This window comes from Micromys minutus (genome assembly GCF_963924665.1).
Source record: "Micromys minutus genome assembly, chromosome: 9".
Taxonomy (NCBI): Eukaryota; Metazoa; Chordata; class Mammalia; order Rodentia; family Muridae; genus Micromys; species Micromys minutus.
This window is the reverse complement of record NC_137978.1, coordinates 28,484,533-28,499,689: the sequence shown is the minus strand read 5'-3', so window position 1 is coordinate 28,499,689 and position 15,157 is coordinate 28,484,533. Positions and strand designations below refer to the sequence as shown.

The window sequence follows — 15,157 nt, the reverse complement described above, 5'->3', positions numbered from 1 at the left end:
AACCACCCAGCATCCTGGGATCCCAGCAAGAGATCCCAGCAATTGCCCCAAAGCACTGAACCCCAGGCGCAGCAGAGCTGCTGAGTGTCTCCAGAGAGCATCTGGCAGTGCCAGGGGACAATCTAGGGGGTTTGACTGTGACTTTGGAGGACGTGGGGTGGTACTGGCCAAGACAGCCATATTGATAGTGACAACACCCACCTTGACAACCTCAGTTCCTGCTACACCCAATCTCCCGGGCCCTCACACACTTAGAGTCCTTCTAACATTCAAAATATCCCTAAAGGGGATGTCACCAGACAGAGCTGTGTTCAAATCTCACTTTCTACTCTTAACCTCCCGGATAATCAAAGTCACTTAAGAGCTATCTATGCCTTAGTTTCCTCATCTGCAAAGAAGGGTGATCATAATAAGGCCCACCCCACGGGTTTTATACTCCATGAGGAGAGAAAGTTGGGACCCAGAAGGCCTGTGACTGAGCCAGGGTCCCCAGGAGGCAGCAGGGCGCGGGCTGCTGGCTGCGCAGCGGCTGGAGCCGCAGTGCGGTCCCGGGGCTCCTCCTGGGAGGGCCCCACGGCATTCGCCCCGCATGGCCCGCGCCCGGAGGCGGCCTCCGCCACTCACCCCGCGGGCAGGTCGCCCGGGCCGCTAGCCGTGGTCATCGCTGTGCGCGCCGGACGCCAGGCGCAGCCCAGGTGCCGCGGCCGGATCCCAGCGACGCGGCGGCCGGGGAGGGGCGCGCCGGGGGGCGGGGAAGGCGACGGGGCCGGGCTGGTCTCGGGCTGCCCACCCGCGCAGTGGGGCCATGGCCGCGCCCGCGCTGCGCAGCGCCGGCCCCTGGCGCTGGCCAGGTGAGACCCCGGCGCTCAAGGTCGGCGCGGCGGAGCCTCGGAGCGGACAGCATCGGGAGCTGCCGCCACCTCCACCCGCTCGGGCTGGGAAATTCTCCACCTTCCCTAGGCCACAGCTCCTGGTCCCGCACCTGAGCTCTCGCGGTCCAGCCACATTGCTGAGCCATCTCAGCCGAGAAAGCCTAGTTTCTGCAGACAGACGTGGACATTCATTCTTAACCACTTGCCCAATGGGGCCAGTGTTTTGCAAGAGACCAGAAGGCAGAAATCATGTGCGTTAGCACGCATAGCTAGCAGGCAGCTCACATTCGTCTTGTCAAACAATCCCTAAAATTGCCATTTTCCAGATGCGAAAACTCAGAGCGCTTGGGTCCACATGACCTGTGTAGAGCCACTCCAATAAGTGGCAAGCAGGAACTTAGCGCTCCTAACTCTAAAAGTCCCTTCTCCCTTTGGCCCCCTCTTCTCTCACTCAGAGTGAGTGGTCCATCCCCAGATAGAAGCCCACATGATCTTCTAGCAGAGAGCCCTGGCCAATTCAGAGTTAACCGGCCACTACCTCTGGGCCCCAGATGCTCCTGTGACTCATCAGAACACGTGGCTGCCATTAGATTAGAGCCGTCCCTTTACAAAGGCAAGGGACTGGAGGAGGGATTGGCCCAGAGCTCCAGGATGTCAGAAGAGGAAGCAAGAGAAAGCAGCCTGCAATACAGCCATGGTGGGAAGGACTTGGACCACATCCCATAGGAGCCAGGCAAGTTGAAATTAGGGATAGGGAGAAATGTCTGGGGTATTGCTGCTCACATCAAGATAGGCTGCTAGGAAAGGCTGTGAATTGCTTGTTTTTCTTCCTTTTAAAATTATTTTTATGTGTATTAGAGTTTTGCCTGCAGCTATACCTGTGTAAAGGTGTCAGGTCCCCTGGAGCTGCAGTTACAGACATTATGAGCTACCATGTAGGTGCTGGGAATTGAACCCCCGTCCTCTGGAAGAGCAGCCAATGCTCTTAACTGCTGAGCCATTTCTCAGAATGTGAATTCTTACGCCACCCTGTGTGAGCAGAGGCCAGACACTGCTATGTGGAAACTGCTCCAGCCTTGGTAGCCTCACATATGGGTTTGAAGATAACGATGTGAATCTGACCATAATGACATGTACTCGCAACTATTATATAAGGAATCCAGGCGAGGGTGAGCATGTGTGTATGTGGGGTGAGGGTCTGTCTGGAGCAGACAGAAGCTGAGCCTTGAGATGTGTATTCATGAAGTTGGAAGCAGGTCTGCTCCATGAAGGACCAGCACAGACAAAGGCACAGGGGTGGGTAAGGACTCACTGATTCTGAAGAGACCGGTGTAGAGACTGGTCCTATGTGATGAGGCTGAAGCCTGCCATATGTCCTACACAGTCATGTCCCCGGGCATTTGCACACGCTGTTCCTTTTGCCTAGAACACACACTTCTTCTTGGTCCAATAATTCATCCCTGTAGCCAGGGATGGAGCCAGAAGTTTATCATTGAGAGACCTCTTTTCAAAAGAAAAGACAGTCATTCAGGACACTACACACTTAATCAACATTTGGGAGGTAGAGGCAGAAGGCTCGGGAGTTCAGAGTCACCCTTCGATATTTAAGGGCTTCTCAGCTGGCTAGGTTATATGAGACAGAAACAGACAGAAAGCATGAAAGGGAGCACAGGGACGAGGTGGGCATGGCAGATTGCTAATGTAGGAAATTCAGGGTCTTCTTGGAGCATCAGAAGAGGCCAGGAGGATAAGTGTCCTGAAGCACTAAGTTGCATTAGTTTTGATTCTATTGAGCCAGTTTTTATTAAGAACTTGCATCAATTCAGATGTCACCTCTCCCAGAAAGACCCCGGCTGGGTCCTGGCCTCTCATCTCTTATCTCCAGTGAGCATCCCTAACTCCTGTGGGTGACACTATCTGTGTGTGATGGAAAAGGAGCAGGAAGAGATGTCTGTATGTGACTCTCTTGGAGCTCTCTCAAAGTAGGTAAAGTCAGATCATCGCCTGTGGATGTCTGACAGTGAACACCGGCTTCACGAAGGTCCACGCTCCCTCTGAGGGAATCTGCTTACCATGGCTGACTCACGTCACAGGCCTCTTACAAGCCACACAGGCTGCTCGGTGCACAAAGGTAATCTTGCCCAACTTCCATTTTAACTACTCTGCGAACCTCAGTTTCTGCAGAGGGAAATGGAATAGCCCCACTTCTCTGTGAGCAGCAAGAGTTCGTGCACACAGAGATGCAGGGGGCTGGCCTGCAGCACAGTGGTCGTGCCGGTGCTGGGAGTGGACTCCGCTTTTCTCCTCATCTTACAGGCGAAAACAGCTGGCAAAGGTCAGCAGCAGAGTCAGAACTCTTCCCCATCACCACGGTGGTCCTCAAGCTGGAGCCAGACATCCAGTGAGTCAGTGGGGCGTTCCCAAGGCTGGTCCCCCAGAGTTCTGGACCAACTTTAGCTCACCATTGCTTCTCCCTCCCAGACCAGGTGGCCCAGCTTGGATCATGTGCACAGCGCCATGTTCAGCCAACAACTGAAGCTGAGGACTAACTTCCCAAACCTCAGACCCTTCCTCACCAGGCAGAGCCTCTTTCCAGACTTGTCATGCCTGAGAGATGCCAGGTCTGCTTTCCTTCCTCATTCCCCCACAACCCACTAGAACACATGGCCAGGACCACTAGGTTTCTTCACTTCAGGATCACTATACACTATTCACACCACACTTCAGGATCACTATACACTATTCACACCACACTTCAGGATCAATATATACTATTCACACTATACTCCAGGATCACTATACACTATTCACACCACGCTTCAGGATCACTATACACTATTCACACCACGCTTCAGGATCACTATACACTATTCACACCACACTTCAGGATTAATATATACTATTCACACCACACTTCAGGATCAATATATACTATTCACACTATACTCCAGGATCACTATACACTATTCACACCACGCTTCAGGATCACTATACCCTATTCACACCACACTTCAGGATCACTATACACTATTCACACCACACCTCAGGATCACTATACCCTATTCACACCATGCTTCAGGATCACTATACCTTATTCACACCATACTTCAGGATCACTATACACTATTCACACTATACTCCAGGATCACTATACACTATTCACACCACACTTCAGGATCACTATACCCTATTCACACCACACTTCAGGATCACTATACACTATTCACACCACGCTTCAGGATCACTATACACTATTCACACCATACTTCAGGATCACTATACACTATTCACACCATGCTTCAGGATCACTATACGTGGCCTATTGTGTCATACGATCTCACTGCGTGGCTAGTGCTACTCTGTGCACTGCTCTCATTTGTGCTTTCCAAGCTGGCGAGGTCTCAGAAGGTACTGGGTGAGCAAAGCCTCCTCAGAACTCCCTGAAGTCTGTAACGCGCTACATCCCCTCTTACAGACGAGAGAACTGAGGCTTGGGTTATTGTCTAGTCATAGCTGGAACCCGAGGTTTGATTCCTTATCTTACAGAACACATTGTTTTTTTGAGTTTTAAATATTATAGTGTGGGGGCTGGGGGCTCACACACTCGTGTGGCGGTCGGAGGACAACTTTCAGGAGTTGGTTCTCTCCTTCCACCACAGAGCACAGCTTCTTAGCTTCTTGACCTGTAAGCTGTCGCTCCCGTGTGGTGCCATATAAATGAATATGAGGGTTGCAACATTTTTGGCAACAATAAAAGGTTTCTGAATGCAATCTGTCTTGAATCTAAGGTGTTCCTGGCAGTACTTGGCCGTGTTGTACCACGCGATCACACTGCAGCCCTGGCTCTGAGCACACAAACCTTGCTGCTACGCCATGACATTCAGTGTCCCTGCAGTGCACAAAAGATTTTTTGCTACTATATAAATGCGGTGAGTTAATCATGCAGAACAAGGGTGTGCGCGCAGGAGGAGACCAGAGGATGTCTGGTGTCTTCCTCTATGGCTTCCCCGCTACTGCTTTGAGACAGGGTCTCCTGTTGAACCTGTCAGCTTTAGCAGGGCTGGCTGGCTCATCCCCAGCCTTCAGCACATGCAGCCACGCCTGGCTTTTTACGTGAGGTCCAGGGATTCGGGGTCAGGCCCTGAAGTACAGCAAGCATACTTACCCACGAGCCGAGCCGTCTACACAGCTCCCCAAACAAAGCCTTTCAGTCCCCAGCTTCAAGCTAATACATCTTTGGGTTAGCTTTTGTTAGAATGTGTGACTTCAAAAGCTGCTGCTTGATGCTAGTGTGTGAGGACTCGGGCCCGTAACCCCAGGGCTTGGAAGGCTAAACAGGAGGAACGCCCAAGTTTGAGGCAGTTCTGACCTAAACGAGTTCTAGGACAGAATAGGCTACAGAGTAAGACCTCATCAAAACAAAACAAAAACCAGGCATTGATGGCCCACGCCTTTAATCCCAGCTTTTAGGAGGCCGAGGCAGGTGGATCTCTGTGAGTTTGAGCCCAGCCTGGTCTACAGAGTGAATTCCAGGGGTTCCAAGAGAGCCAGGGCTCTTATGCAGAGAAACTGTCTCAAAAAACAAAGTTAAATGAGAGGCTGGAGAGATGGCTCGGTGGCTAAGAGGACTGGCTGCTCACCCAGAGGACTTGGATTCAAGACCCAGCACCCACAGGGCAGCTTACAATTCGGTAAGTCTGGTCTTACAGGGTCTGATGGCCTCTTCTGGCCTCCACAGGCACCAGGCACACACACAGTGCACATATCTACATTCACAGAAAACATTCATACACAGAAAATAAATACGTTTACTTTCACTCTTAGTAGATGGTAAAATTATGTGCCAAAGAGCTGTTTTAAAATATACTTCCTTATGATTTATTGTGAGTCAATGTTTGATTTGTATACCTATCTTATGGACCTATATAACTAGGGTCGCTGCATGCACATCGAGAATGGGAGAAGAGAGGAAAGGGGATATTTGAGATTCGGCTCATAGGAATGGAGTATACAAGAGACCTTAAGCTGGCGTTAGCTTTGGCCGTACCCCAGTAAGCCTCTCTTTCATCCATAAACCTAAACAGTATCCCAAACACTCAGAGGCACCGGGATGGGGGGCTTCCACACCCTCCCCCAGACCCTGCCTGGCATGAAGTACCCCTCCTCACTCTTTCAGGCCCTGTCATTCCAGATCTGGTCCCTTGTTTTCCTGACATGACTGAATGGGTAACCATAAAGTAAGCTCCGTTTCTCTTTAAACATTTTAAATCTGTTTACAGAGAAAAGGCAAGTACAAGCTGTGTACCCTGTGAGGTCAGAGGACAACTTACGAAACTTGGTTTTCTCCGTCCACCGTGTGGGTCCTGTATAACTCAGGCTATAGGCTTGGGCTTCTTAATGACTTAGGAGTGAACAGGCCCATCAACATAGGCCCTAAAGAGGCAATGGAAGGCATAGCTGTTTTGTTTGGTGAAATGCTCTAAGTAGTCCTGGCTAGCCTTGGACTTTATACACAGACCAGGCTCACCATGATTCTCTTGCCTCTGCTTCCCCAGTGCTAAGATTACAGGCATGAGTCACAACTCTTGAACATTCCCCATTAGTGACCTCCTGGGGAGACAGATGCCTGTTCCTTAGACAGGGCTACTCCCTTAATGTACCCTGTGCCCACAAACTGCTAAACTTGGGGATACGACTGCCCATTCTAGCCTTTGTTTCCCTCACCCTCCAACAGAGGGCAGAGCAGGGAGTGCTCCAGTCCTGTGATATTTTAAGTTCAAGGATTGGGAGGCCTCCACTCCGGTCTGGCCCTCAGGTGCTGCAAAGGGTGGACCAGAGGAAGGAGCAACAAGACAGGCAAGAGAGGCCAAGGACAGTTCTGACTGACGCCACGGATCCAGGCTCTGGAGAGGGCATCCCTGTTGGAGGCTAAAGCCTCAGCTGTAGAGCAAGGACAATCTGGGAGATGTCTGAGCCTGCCACACCCAGCTAGCTTGCAGCTGCATTGGGAGTGGGAGGGAGCAGGCTGCACCCCTGCTCTGACACCCCAGGATGACGGTGAGTTGTTTCAGGGGTGCAATGAGACAAGAGGGAAGCTCTCAGAACAGAACCTCACCATTGTCCTTCAGCTTCAGTTTCCTCGCCAAGAAAGCGAGTAGGAGGATTTTCGTGAACACTCGGTAGGTAGGAAAGTGAGCCCAGAGAGGCCTCATCGCAGAGGGAGGCTGCTCAGAGAAGAAGGTACGCCCAGGGACCATGGCCAGCACCTCAGGGCCTCCCTGCTTAATGTTATGTAAGGACAGATGGCACAGGCTTGCACTCACTTGGTGGGTCTCCTTCTGGGGCAAAGGCAGGCAGAGGGGGCATCTGGAGGTGGGGGCCTGGTCCAGAGGGGTGGAGGATTTGGAGTTCAAGCTACAGAGGTAAATGAGTAAGGAAGACATGATCTGCTGAGCTACTGGAGTCCTTCCACTCATCTGCTTTGCGCTCAGGAAGAGCTTTTTAACTCTTTAAACATGGGTTTCTTAGGGCTGACAGCTGGCAAAGTGCTTGCCATGCAAACACAGGGCTGAGTCCAATCTCCAGAACCAACATCACCGCCATTGTCATCATCCTCACCATCGTCATCATCACCATCATTTTATGTGCATGAGTTTTGCCGAGCTGTATATCTCTGAATCGTGTGCATAACTGTGCCCACAGAAGAGGGTGTTAAATCACCTGGAACTGGAGTTAAGGGTGGTTATAAGCTACCATATTGGTGCTGGGAATCTAACTTGGTTCTTTGGAAGAGCAGCCTGTACTTTTAACAGCAGACCTGTCTCCTTAGCTCCCCAGAGCCCACTGAAAAAAACAAAACAGCCACCAAACTAACCTGAGTTCAACTAATCACTATGATGCAAGGAATAGGGAAGAACAAAGTTCAGAAATTTGTCCTCTGACTTCCACAAGAATGCCGCCACACATACCAAATGTAGTAGTACTAGTAGTAGTAGTAGTAGTAGTAGTAATAATAATGCTGTTATATTTATATATTATACTATGTTGTTATGTTGTATTTACTACTACTACTACTACTACTATTATTATTATTATTAAAGCTAGGCCTGGTGGCATGTACTGGGGAGGCAGAGACCAACTGATTCCTTAGACTTGCTGACCAGCCAGCTTAGTCTACTTAGGGAACCCCAGTGAGAGATTCTGACTCAAAAGACAAGGTGGATTCCTCCTAAGGAACAGCACCTGAGGTTGATTTCTGGCCCCTACATACAGATGCATGCATATCTGCACACGTGTGCACATACCTGTGCACACACATACACGCATATGCACAGGTATGTGCACATGCACAGTCCCCACTGTTTCCTGATTGTGGCTGTCACGTGACCAGCAGTTTGAAGCTTCTGTTACCCAGATTGCTCTCTGTAATCGTTGCTTTGATTTCTCTGCTATGTTGGACTGTGTGCTAACTCGTGAGCCAGAGTCGACCTTCCCCCTTGAGTTGCTTTTGTCAGAGAATGCTACCATACCAGGGAGGGCAGTGCACAGGCAGGGATCATTCCGAGCTGGAGAGGCTTTCACCAGACATAGGATCTACCTGTCTGGGCTTCCTGACTTCCAGAATTGTGAGAAATACATTCTGTCCTTTGAAAACCAGAAATGGAGGGCTGGAGAGATGGCTCAGTGGTTAAGGGCACTGACTGCTCTTCCAGGGGTCCTGAGTTCAAATCCCAGTAACCACATGGTGGCTCACAACCATCTGTAATGGGATCTGATGCCCTCTTCTGGTGTGTCTGAAGACAGCTATGGTGTACTTTTTTTTTAAAAAAAGGAAAACCAAACATGGAAACCAATAGACACAAGTGATAAGACAAGGGTCCCGAGAGAGGACCAGTCCTGGAGAGGTAATCCTGCAAACGCAGTCACTCCCTGTGGCTGTGCTCAGTGCTTTAACACAAAGAAACTCCCACCCTCACTGTTCTCCATGAGGCTTCTGACAGCGCACCCATTTTAAAAGTCTCCCATTTTAAAGAATTTCTTTTTGTTTTAGAGATTAGTTTTTTTTTTAATCAATTTCCCCTTCCTTTCTTTTCTCCAAACCCTCTCATAAATCCCTCCTTCCTCTTTTTCAAATCTATGGTCTCCTTTTCCATACATATATATTCATATAAATTCCTAAGTACAACCTGCTTAGTCCATATACCATTACTCATATGTGTGTTTTCAGGGATGACCATCCAGGTATTAGATAACCAGTTGGTGTGCTCTGCCCTGGGGAAGACTGTTTCTACAGTTCTTAGTTACCTGTGGTTTTCTATGTAGGGTTGAGGTCAGGGGCTTTCCACCATCCACATTAGCATGTCTACTGCTGCAGTCAACTGCCCAGGACTAGTCATGACCCTGACGAACCTACAGCCACTACTTTACTAACCCAGCACAACCCCTGACTACAGTTTGTCTTTATCAACGAAACTTCTTTTTGCAGAGATGGAGACCACACTTCAGAAACCCTAGAGGATCAAAATGCAAATGTGTGGAGCTCTGCCTCAGTGGATATCACTCTCATACCTAAGGCACAGGGAACATGGCAGAAAGAGAGAACAAACAGACTGTAAGAGGGAGGATTGGGGGTGGGTGGGTCTTTGAGACTGTGTCTCCTAGTAATATCTGAATCTACCCCCGCAAAGTCTCATCAACTTTTTCATGACTCTCTAAATATGAGCAGAAGACATTACACCCATTTGAGAGATGAGGAAACAGAGGGGCTTAGCCACTGAGTATGGTGTCACACACCTGTGATCCCAGCAGGAATTTTGAGAGTTCAAGGACATCTTGGGCTAGCTACATAATAAGACCCTGACTTGAAAGCAAAAAATAAACTCAAAGTAACCAACCAACCAACTCACCTACTACCTAACCAACCAAAAAACCAACCAACCAACCAACCAACCAACCAACCCACCTACTACCCAAGCAACCAAGCAACCAACCAATGAACCTGCCCATTGACCCACCCACCAAACAACCACCTACCCATCCAAACAGCCTTTCTTCCAAAGGCATCCATCCGATCTCAGAGTCAGAGGTTCCAGCAGAAGCTTGTGTGGTCTCTAGGTGCTTTTTTCCCCCTTCTTTTTATTTTACCTTTTTTACTGCTTGCTGGTGCCATATGAAGGTTTGGCAACCAGGGAGCTTCAAGAAGACTCAGTGGAGATAGCCCTGCGAAGTGAGCTGATGACTTTCCAGGGAAGCAAGGCAACTCAAATCACAGATGTGAGGACCTTTCCGGAAACAGAACAGTGGCAGGTCTCAAGCTGCGTCCCCAATGGCCTATTTCTCCCTGATGTTAAAACACACTCTAACGACCCCATGTGTCTGTATTCCTGCACTCACGAGGCAGGACAAAGTTTACTTGGAAGATTTTCATGACCCATCACTGGGGACTGAGCTGCTAATGAAGTTATCTGTTTTTTTTTTTTTTTTTTTTGTTTTTTTGTTTTTTTGTTTTTTTTTTCCCCCCAGACTCTCTCTCTCTCTCTCTCTCTTTTTCCTCATTAAACTTGTTTTAACGGGTCTCAAAATTCTGTGACAGATTTTTGGTCAAGTTGTTTCCATTAAAAAGTACTGATTTTGAAAACTCATAACTTAAAACTGCCACACACACACACACACACACACACACACGCAAAAAAAAAAAAAAAAAAAAAGGTCCACAAAACATTCTTTCCTTCTGAAGGTTTTATGATGCATTGTTATCATTAACCAGTCTTTTATTATTAAACTTAAATGGCCAATTGAGACAAACAGTTCTGAGACCATTCTTCTGCCACTGATTAAGACTGGGGTGGCAGGTGTTAGGGGTAATATTCATTTAGCCTTCTGAGCTTTCTGGGCAGACTTGGTGACTTTGCCTTTCCCAGACTCTTATTCTTGCAATGTGGGAGGTCAGAATCCTGGAATTTAAATAGCTGACATTATAAAAATGTGAGGCTTTAATTCACAAACCTAGGAATCACCAGTGCCTCACCTTGAAGGATCCAAAAATCATGAATAAAATCTAAACCTCAGGTGGCCTCAAGTATCCTGCCCAAAGATTAGACGGACCCCTGTAACCTTAGACTTTGAGGGCTCCTTGGACTCGGGTGCACCAAGAGCAGAAATTCTCTCTCTAGCACAAACCGTACCGGGGGCTGTGGTTCGGCTGAGCTAAGGAATCGGTTTGAGGCTGGTGAGGTAAGTGGTGATGTCCCTATTAGGGCACGGCAGACTCCAGGACAGTTCCATTCAGTTCCCTAACACTTCTGAAATTATCTAGTTCTCCTGAAGGAAACGCCTTCTCTGACTCCTGAAATTTTCCAAATCTCCTCAAAGAAAAGATGTAGAATGGAAGATTTCCTCACGTTTCCACCAAGAAGACATGCACTTGCATTTATGCTGCACTAGCTGTGGCTTGGTGCTGTCTACAAGCCGCAGCTGACGTTCGAAGGCATGGATGCGCAAGGCCACTCATGTGACCAGAGTCGCACTCCTCATCTTGGTGGCGAGTCTCTGGCCTGTTTTACCAAGTTTTTCTCTGCTTAGCTTCTCTCTCCCAGCACCTCCCCCCCACCGCCATTTCTCCTAATCTCTACCATCCCTCTCCTAAGTCATCCATCCATCCTCCCTCTGGTTACCCTGACTCTGATCTCTCCGCACAATGACACTAGAAATACACGAGCAAAGACTGCTTGGAAAGGCTTCCTGCTGCCCACAGGACAGAGAACAACTGAATTCTCATTGGCAGGTCCTAGATGGGGACAGACCTGCCTGGACCACAGCCAGGCTTCATTACTTCAGTCAGGTTGTCCTGCCCTCTTCAGAAATTACTCCTTCTATCATCATCAGAACCAAACTATATTGAGCCCCAATTTTTACTGGGCCCTGGGGACTCCACCCTCTTGTATGAAGGAGTGGATGGCCAGGACCTATAGATGAGACGATCTGTCTAGAGAATCATTTCTTGTTAGGGTAGCTTGGTCATCTTTAGACACAGTGAAGATCCTGTCTAGAGCCTTTGGGTGCTTACCAATCATTCCTCTTATTCTGGCCAGCCTTTCTCTGAGCTCCTTAGATCTTTAATTCCTGGCCCCTTTCTGCCCCCTCAGACATACCTTGAGCTTTGCCATGAACTGTTCTCACTCTGGAAGGTTCTGAGTATGCTCCATTTTTTTACTGTGCATCCCATCATCTTACTGTAAAGTTTACCCAGCACATGTTTCTGATGCCCATTGTCTACGTCTGCCTATGCTGCTGTCCTATGTTAGAATATGGTCTCCAAGAGCAGAGACCTCTCTGTCTGAATTCAAACTGTGGCCTCAGAGCCTCATACACAAGGCAACTAATCCACAGAGTGTCCTGAAAGACTGATTGAGAACCATAAAAGAGAAGTAAATGTGCTAGTGCCCTGGATCTGAAAACGCAGGGCCGGCTAGAGGGCTCAGCAGGTAAACTCAGCTGCAGTCTTGACCAGAGTTCTACCCCTGGGACCATATGGTGGAAGAAGAGAGCTAACTCCTGAAAGCTGCCCTCTGACCTCCAGCCACATATGTACTGTGGACTGTGCTTGCCCACCTCTCCAATAAATAAATGATTCCATAAGAGAGAGGGGGAGAGGGAGGAGGAGGGAGAGAGGTAGAGAGAGAGAGAGCATATTAGGTGTCTGTGGCTCACATCTTTAATCCCAGCACTCAGGAAGCAGAGGCAGGTGGGCTTTGACTTTGGGGCCAGCCTGGTCTTCAGAGGTCATTCCAGGACAGCCAGGGCTACCTAGAGAAGCCATCCAAGGTATGCGTCGGGGGGGGGGGGGTTTGGGGGTAGAAACTGTGACTCAGATGGGATTTTTAAGGAGACATCACTGAGTTTTATAAAGTGTGAAGGAGTGAGAAGACTGACCTCCAGGCAGATCTGAGCAACTACAGCTGTAAGAAGACTACAAGGCAGATGCCAGCAACTCAGTTTCTAGGTGATAAATAGCCATAGGCTGTTCTGGCTTCGTTTGTTTGTTTGGAGACAAGGTCTTGTGTTTTATGTGTCCCAGGCCAGTTTCAATCCTAAGCTCACTAGGTACTGAACCTTGAATTCCTGGTCTTCCTACATGCTAGCTAAACTGTATGCCCAGTCCTCGCAGAGTCTAAAGTAGAAAACTGACATGTGCCTGGTTTATGCTTTAGGGAGAACACTGGGCCAGCTCGGGGCTACTGCAAAGGTCTAGCAGAGACATCCCGGAGATAAAATCAGCAGGATGTGGACTAGGGAAGGGATGAGGAGGGAGGGGTCAGAGATGACTCCCAGGTTTCAGGCTTGGGCAACTGGGTGGATGACTGTACCATTCATTGAGATGGGGACACAGGATGAGGAACAGGTTTGGGGGTGAAGATGTATTATCAGGATTGTGACTTGTCAAGTTAGGGGTGCTCAGGACAGCACTGCCCTCTCCCATGGACAGCAGTGTAGGCAACAACTGTGTCAGTATGAAGGACTTGTGAGGCAGTCAGAACTGTTTCTTCAGATAGCAAACACACCTAAAGCCACCAACTCATCTAGATATGGGGAACTTGGGGAAATAACTCCCAGAAGAGAGCAATGACACATCCCTGCAGCATTGTGGGTGGGAGAACTTTAGTGAACATCTCTACTGTCCCAACTCCCCCACTCTACCCCATCCCACCCCATCCCACCCCACCCCACTCCGCCACACTGGGCTGGAGACCAGGATCCCCTTCTCTGTGTTACAAGCTCCAAGGGCCAGACCAGTGACCCTAGCAATTTGGCTACACCCCTTTGTCCGCAGACCCCACTGGCTCAGGGAGAGTGCCAGTGACCAGAGAGTACATGGGGAAGCAGGAGGTTCTGAGGTGCCCTAGGGCAGCAGTTAGCCACAATCTGGTTGCTCCCCTGCTGTGCCTCCCGGATGGTCCTCTCAGATTACCCCCCACCCCCGGCTGCCATCTTGTACCTGAGGTCTCTTTTTCTGGACACTGTCCTCTTCCAGGTGGTCAGAAAAGCCATGGTAACAGGCTGGCTGGGAATAGGGCTCTGGTGGCCCCTCGTGGTGACAGCTGCAGGCGGCAGAGACTCACAGGAACTCTCCTCAGGTGGCAGCATCTGGACAGGCATGTGGGGCGGGCCGACTCCGCCCAGCCTTGGCAGGCCACCTCCCTTGCAGAGTCCCTGGAGCAGGCCAGGCCTGGAGGATAAGAGCACTTCCATTCCATCTAGAATCGACGGGATCTCAAACTGGTCCCATCTTTAGCCACAGGTTTGTCCTGAATCACGCAGACCAAGTACCAGTTCATAAAATTCTGATTGCGTTTTGGTGGGGGATGGGACAGGAGCTAACGTGCCACAGTCTCTCAGAATAATGTAGGTCATGTGTATTTTCGGCATTTCATATTATCACTAAGAAGAAAAATGGGCCCTGGCATCCCACCAGAGCAGTCCAGCAGGCACCTGCGGGTGCTTATACAAGCTCTGACAAAGGTGAGAGACAGGGGAGCAGCTGGAGAGAACTTGGATCCAGGACCTCCTGGAAACCTTGTTGAAGAGTGTGGAGGCTGAGAGCTTCCATTTCCTTGTGGGCTGGGCTTGCATCCTGCTTGTGTAATACAAGTCTCCTGTCTAATACATTGTGGCTGATTCTTACAAGTCAAATGTTTTCAATCTGCCAACCTCTGAGTCACATGCTTTACATAAAATCTTATCTTCAGCTTGTTAAATACCACAATCTCCATTTTTGCAGTTGACAGAACTGAAGTTCAGAAAGGTTAATTTCTGGAGGCCACACTGTAGAGCTCTTTCTGGCCCACAGTTCCATTCTGTGGTCTCTGGTCCTGCTTGGGCCAAGTGGCCTCAGGTGTACGTGGGTGGTCACTTACTCATCTCTGCTGAGCAGACAAGAGGTGACTGTCCCTCCTTTCTCTGAGCACACACAGCCTGAGAATGTGCCTATCTAACTAACCACAAAACTAGTGTGTCCAGACCTTGACATTCCAGCTTGTGTACCCACAGGCTTCAGAAACCCCTGGTTTAGCTTGGCAGTTTTGGGCACTGAAGACAGCCCCGGCTCCCCTGGACTTAGGCAAGAAACCTCAGGAGAAGAAGCCTAGTCCTACAGGGAGAGCCCAGTCTATTGACAAAAGATTAAAGTTCCACGCTGCCTCTGGGATCATAGCCAACACCACCTCCTCCAGGAAGCCTCCTAGGTTCTCCTCCCTGGAAGTCTCTCCCTGTTCAGAGGTCACTTTTTT

General features: G+C 49.3%; 1 protein-coding gene across 2 annotated transcripts in view; it reads right to left on the bottom strand.

The window, feature by feature from the left end:
* The window catches only part of TTC39A (tetratricopeptide repeat domain 39A), a gene marked incomplete at its 5' end in the record, with an annotated part of 50,079 nt that extends 36,160 nt beyond the window's left edge, over positions 1-13,919 (bottom strand). Inside the window, one exon of one of the 2 annotated variants that reach the window (XM_080921792.1) lies at positions 13,867-13,919. In XM_080921792.1, coding sequence (XP_080777918.1) covers positions 13,867-13,919 — 53 coding nt within the window. Of the gene's footprint in view, positions 1-624; positions 712-13,866 lie in introns of those variants that run through there. The other variant, XM_080921791.1, reaches the window with a different exon arrangement.
* Positions 13,920-15,157: the final 1,238 nt, after the last annotated feature.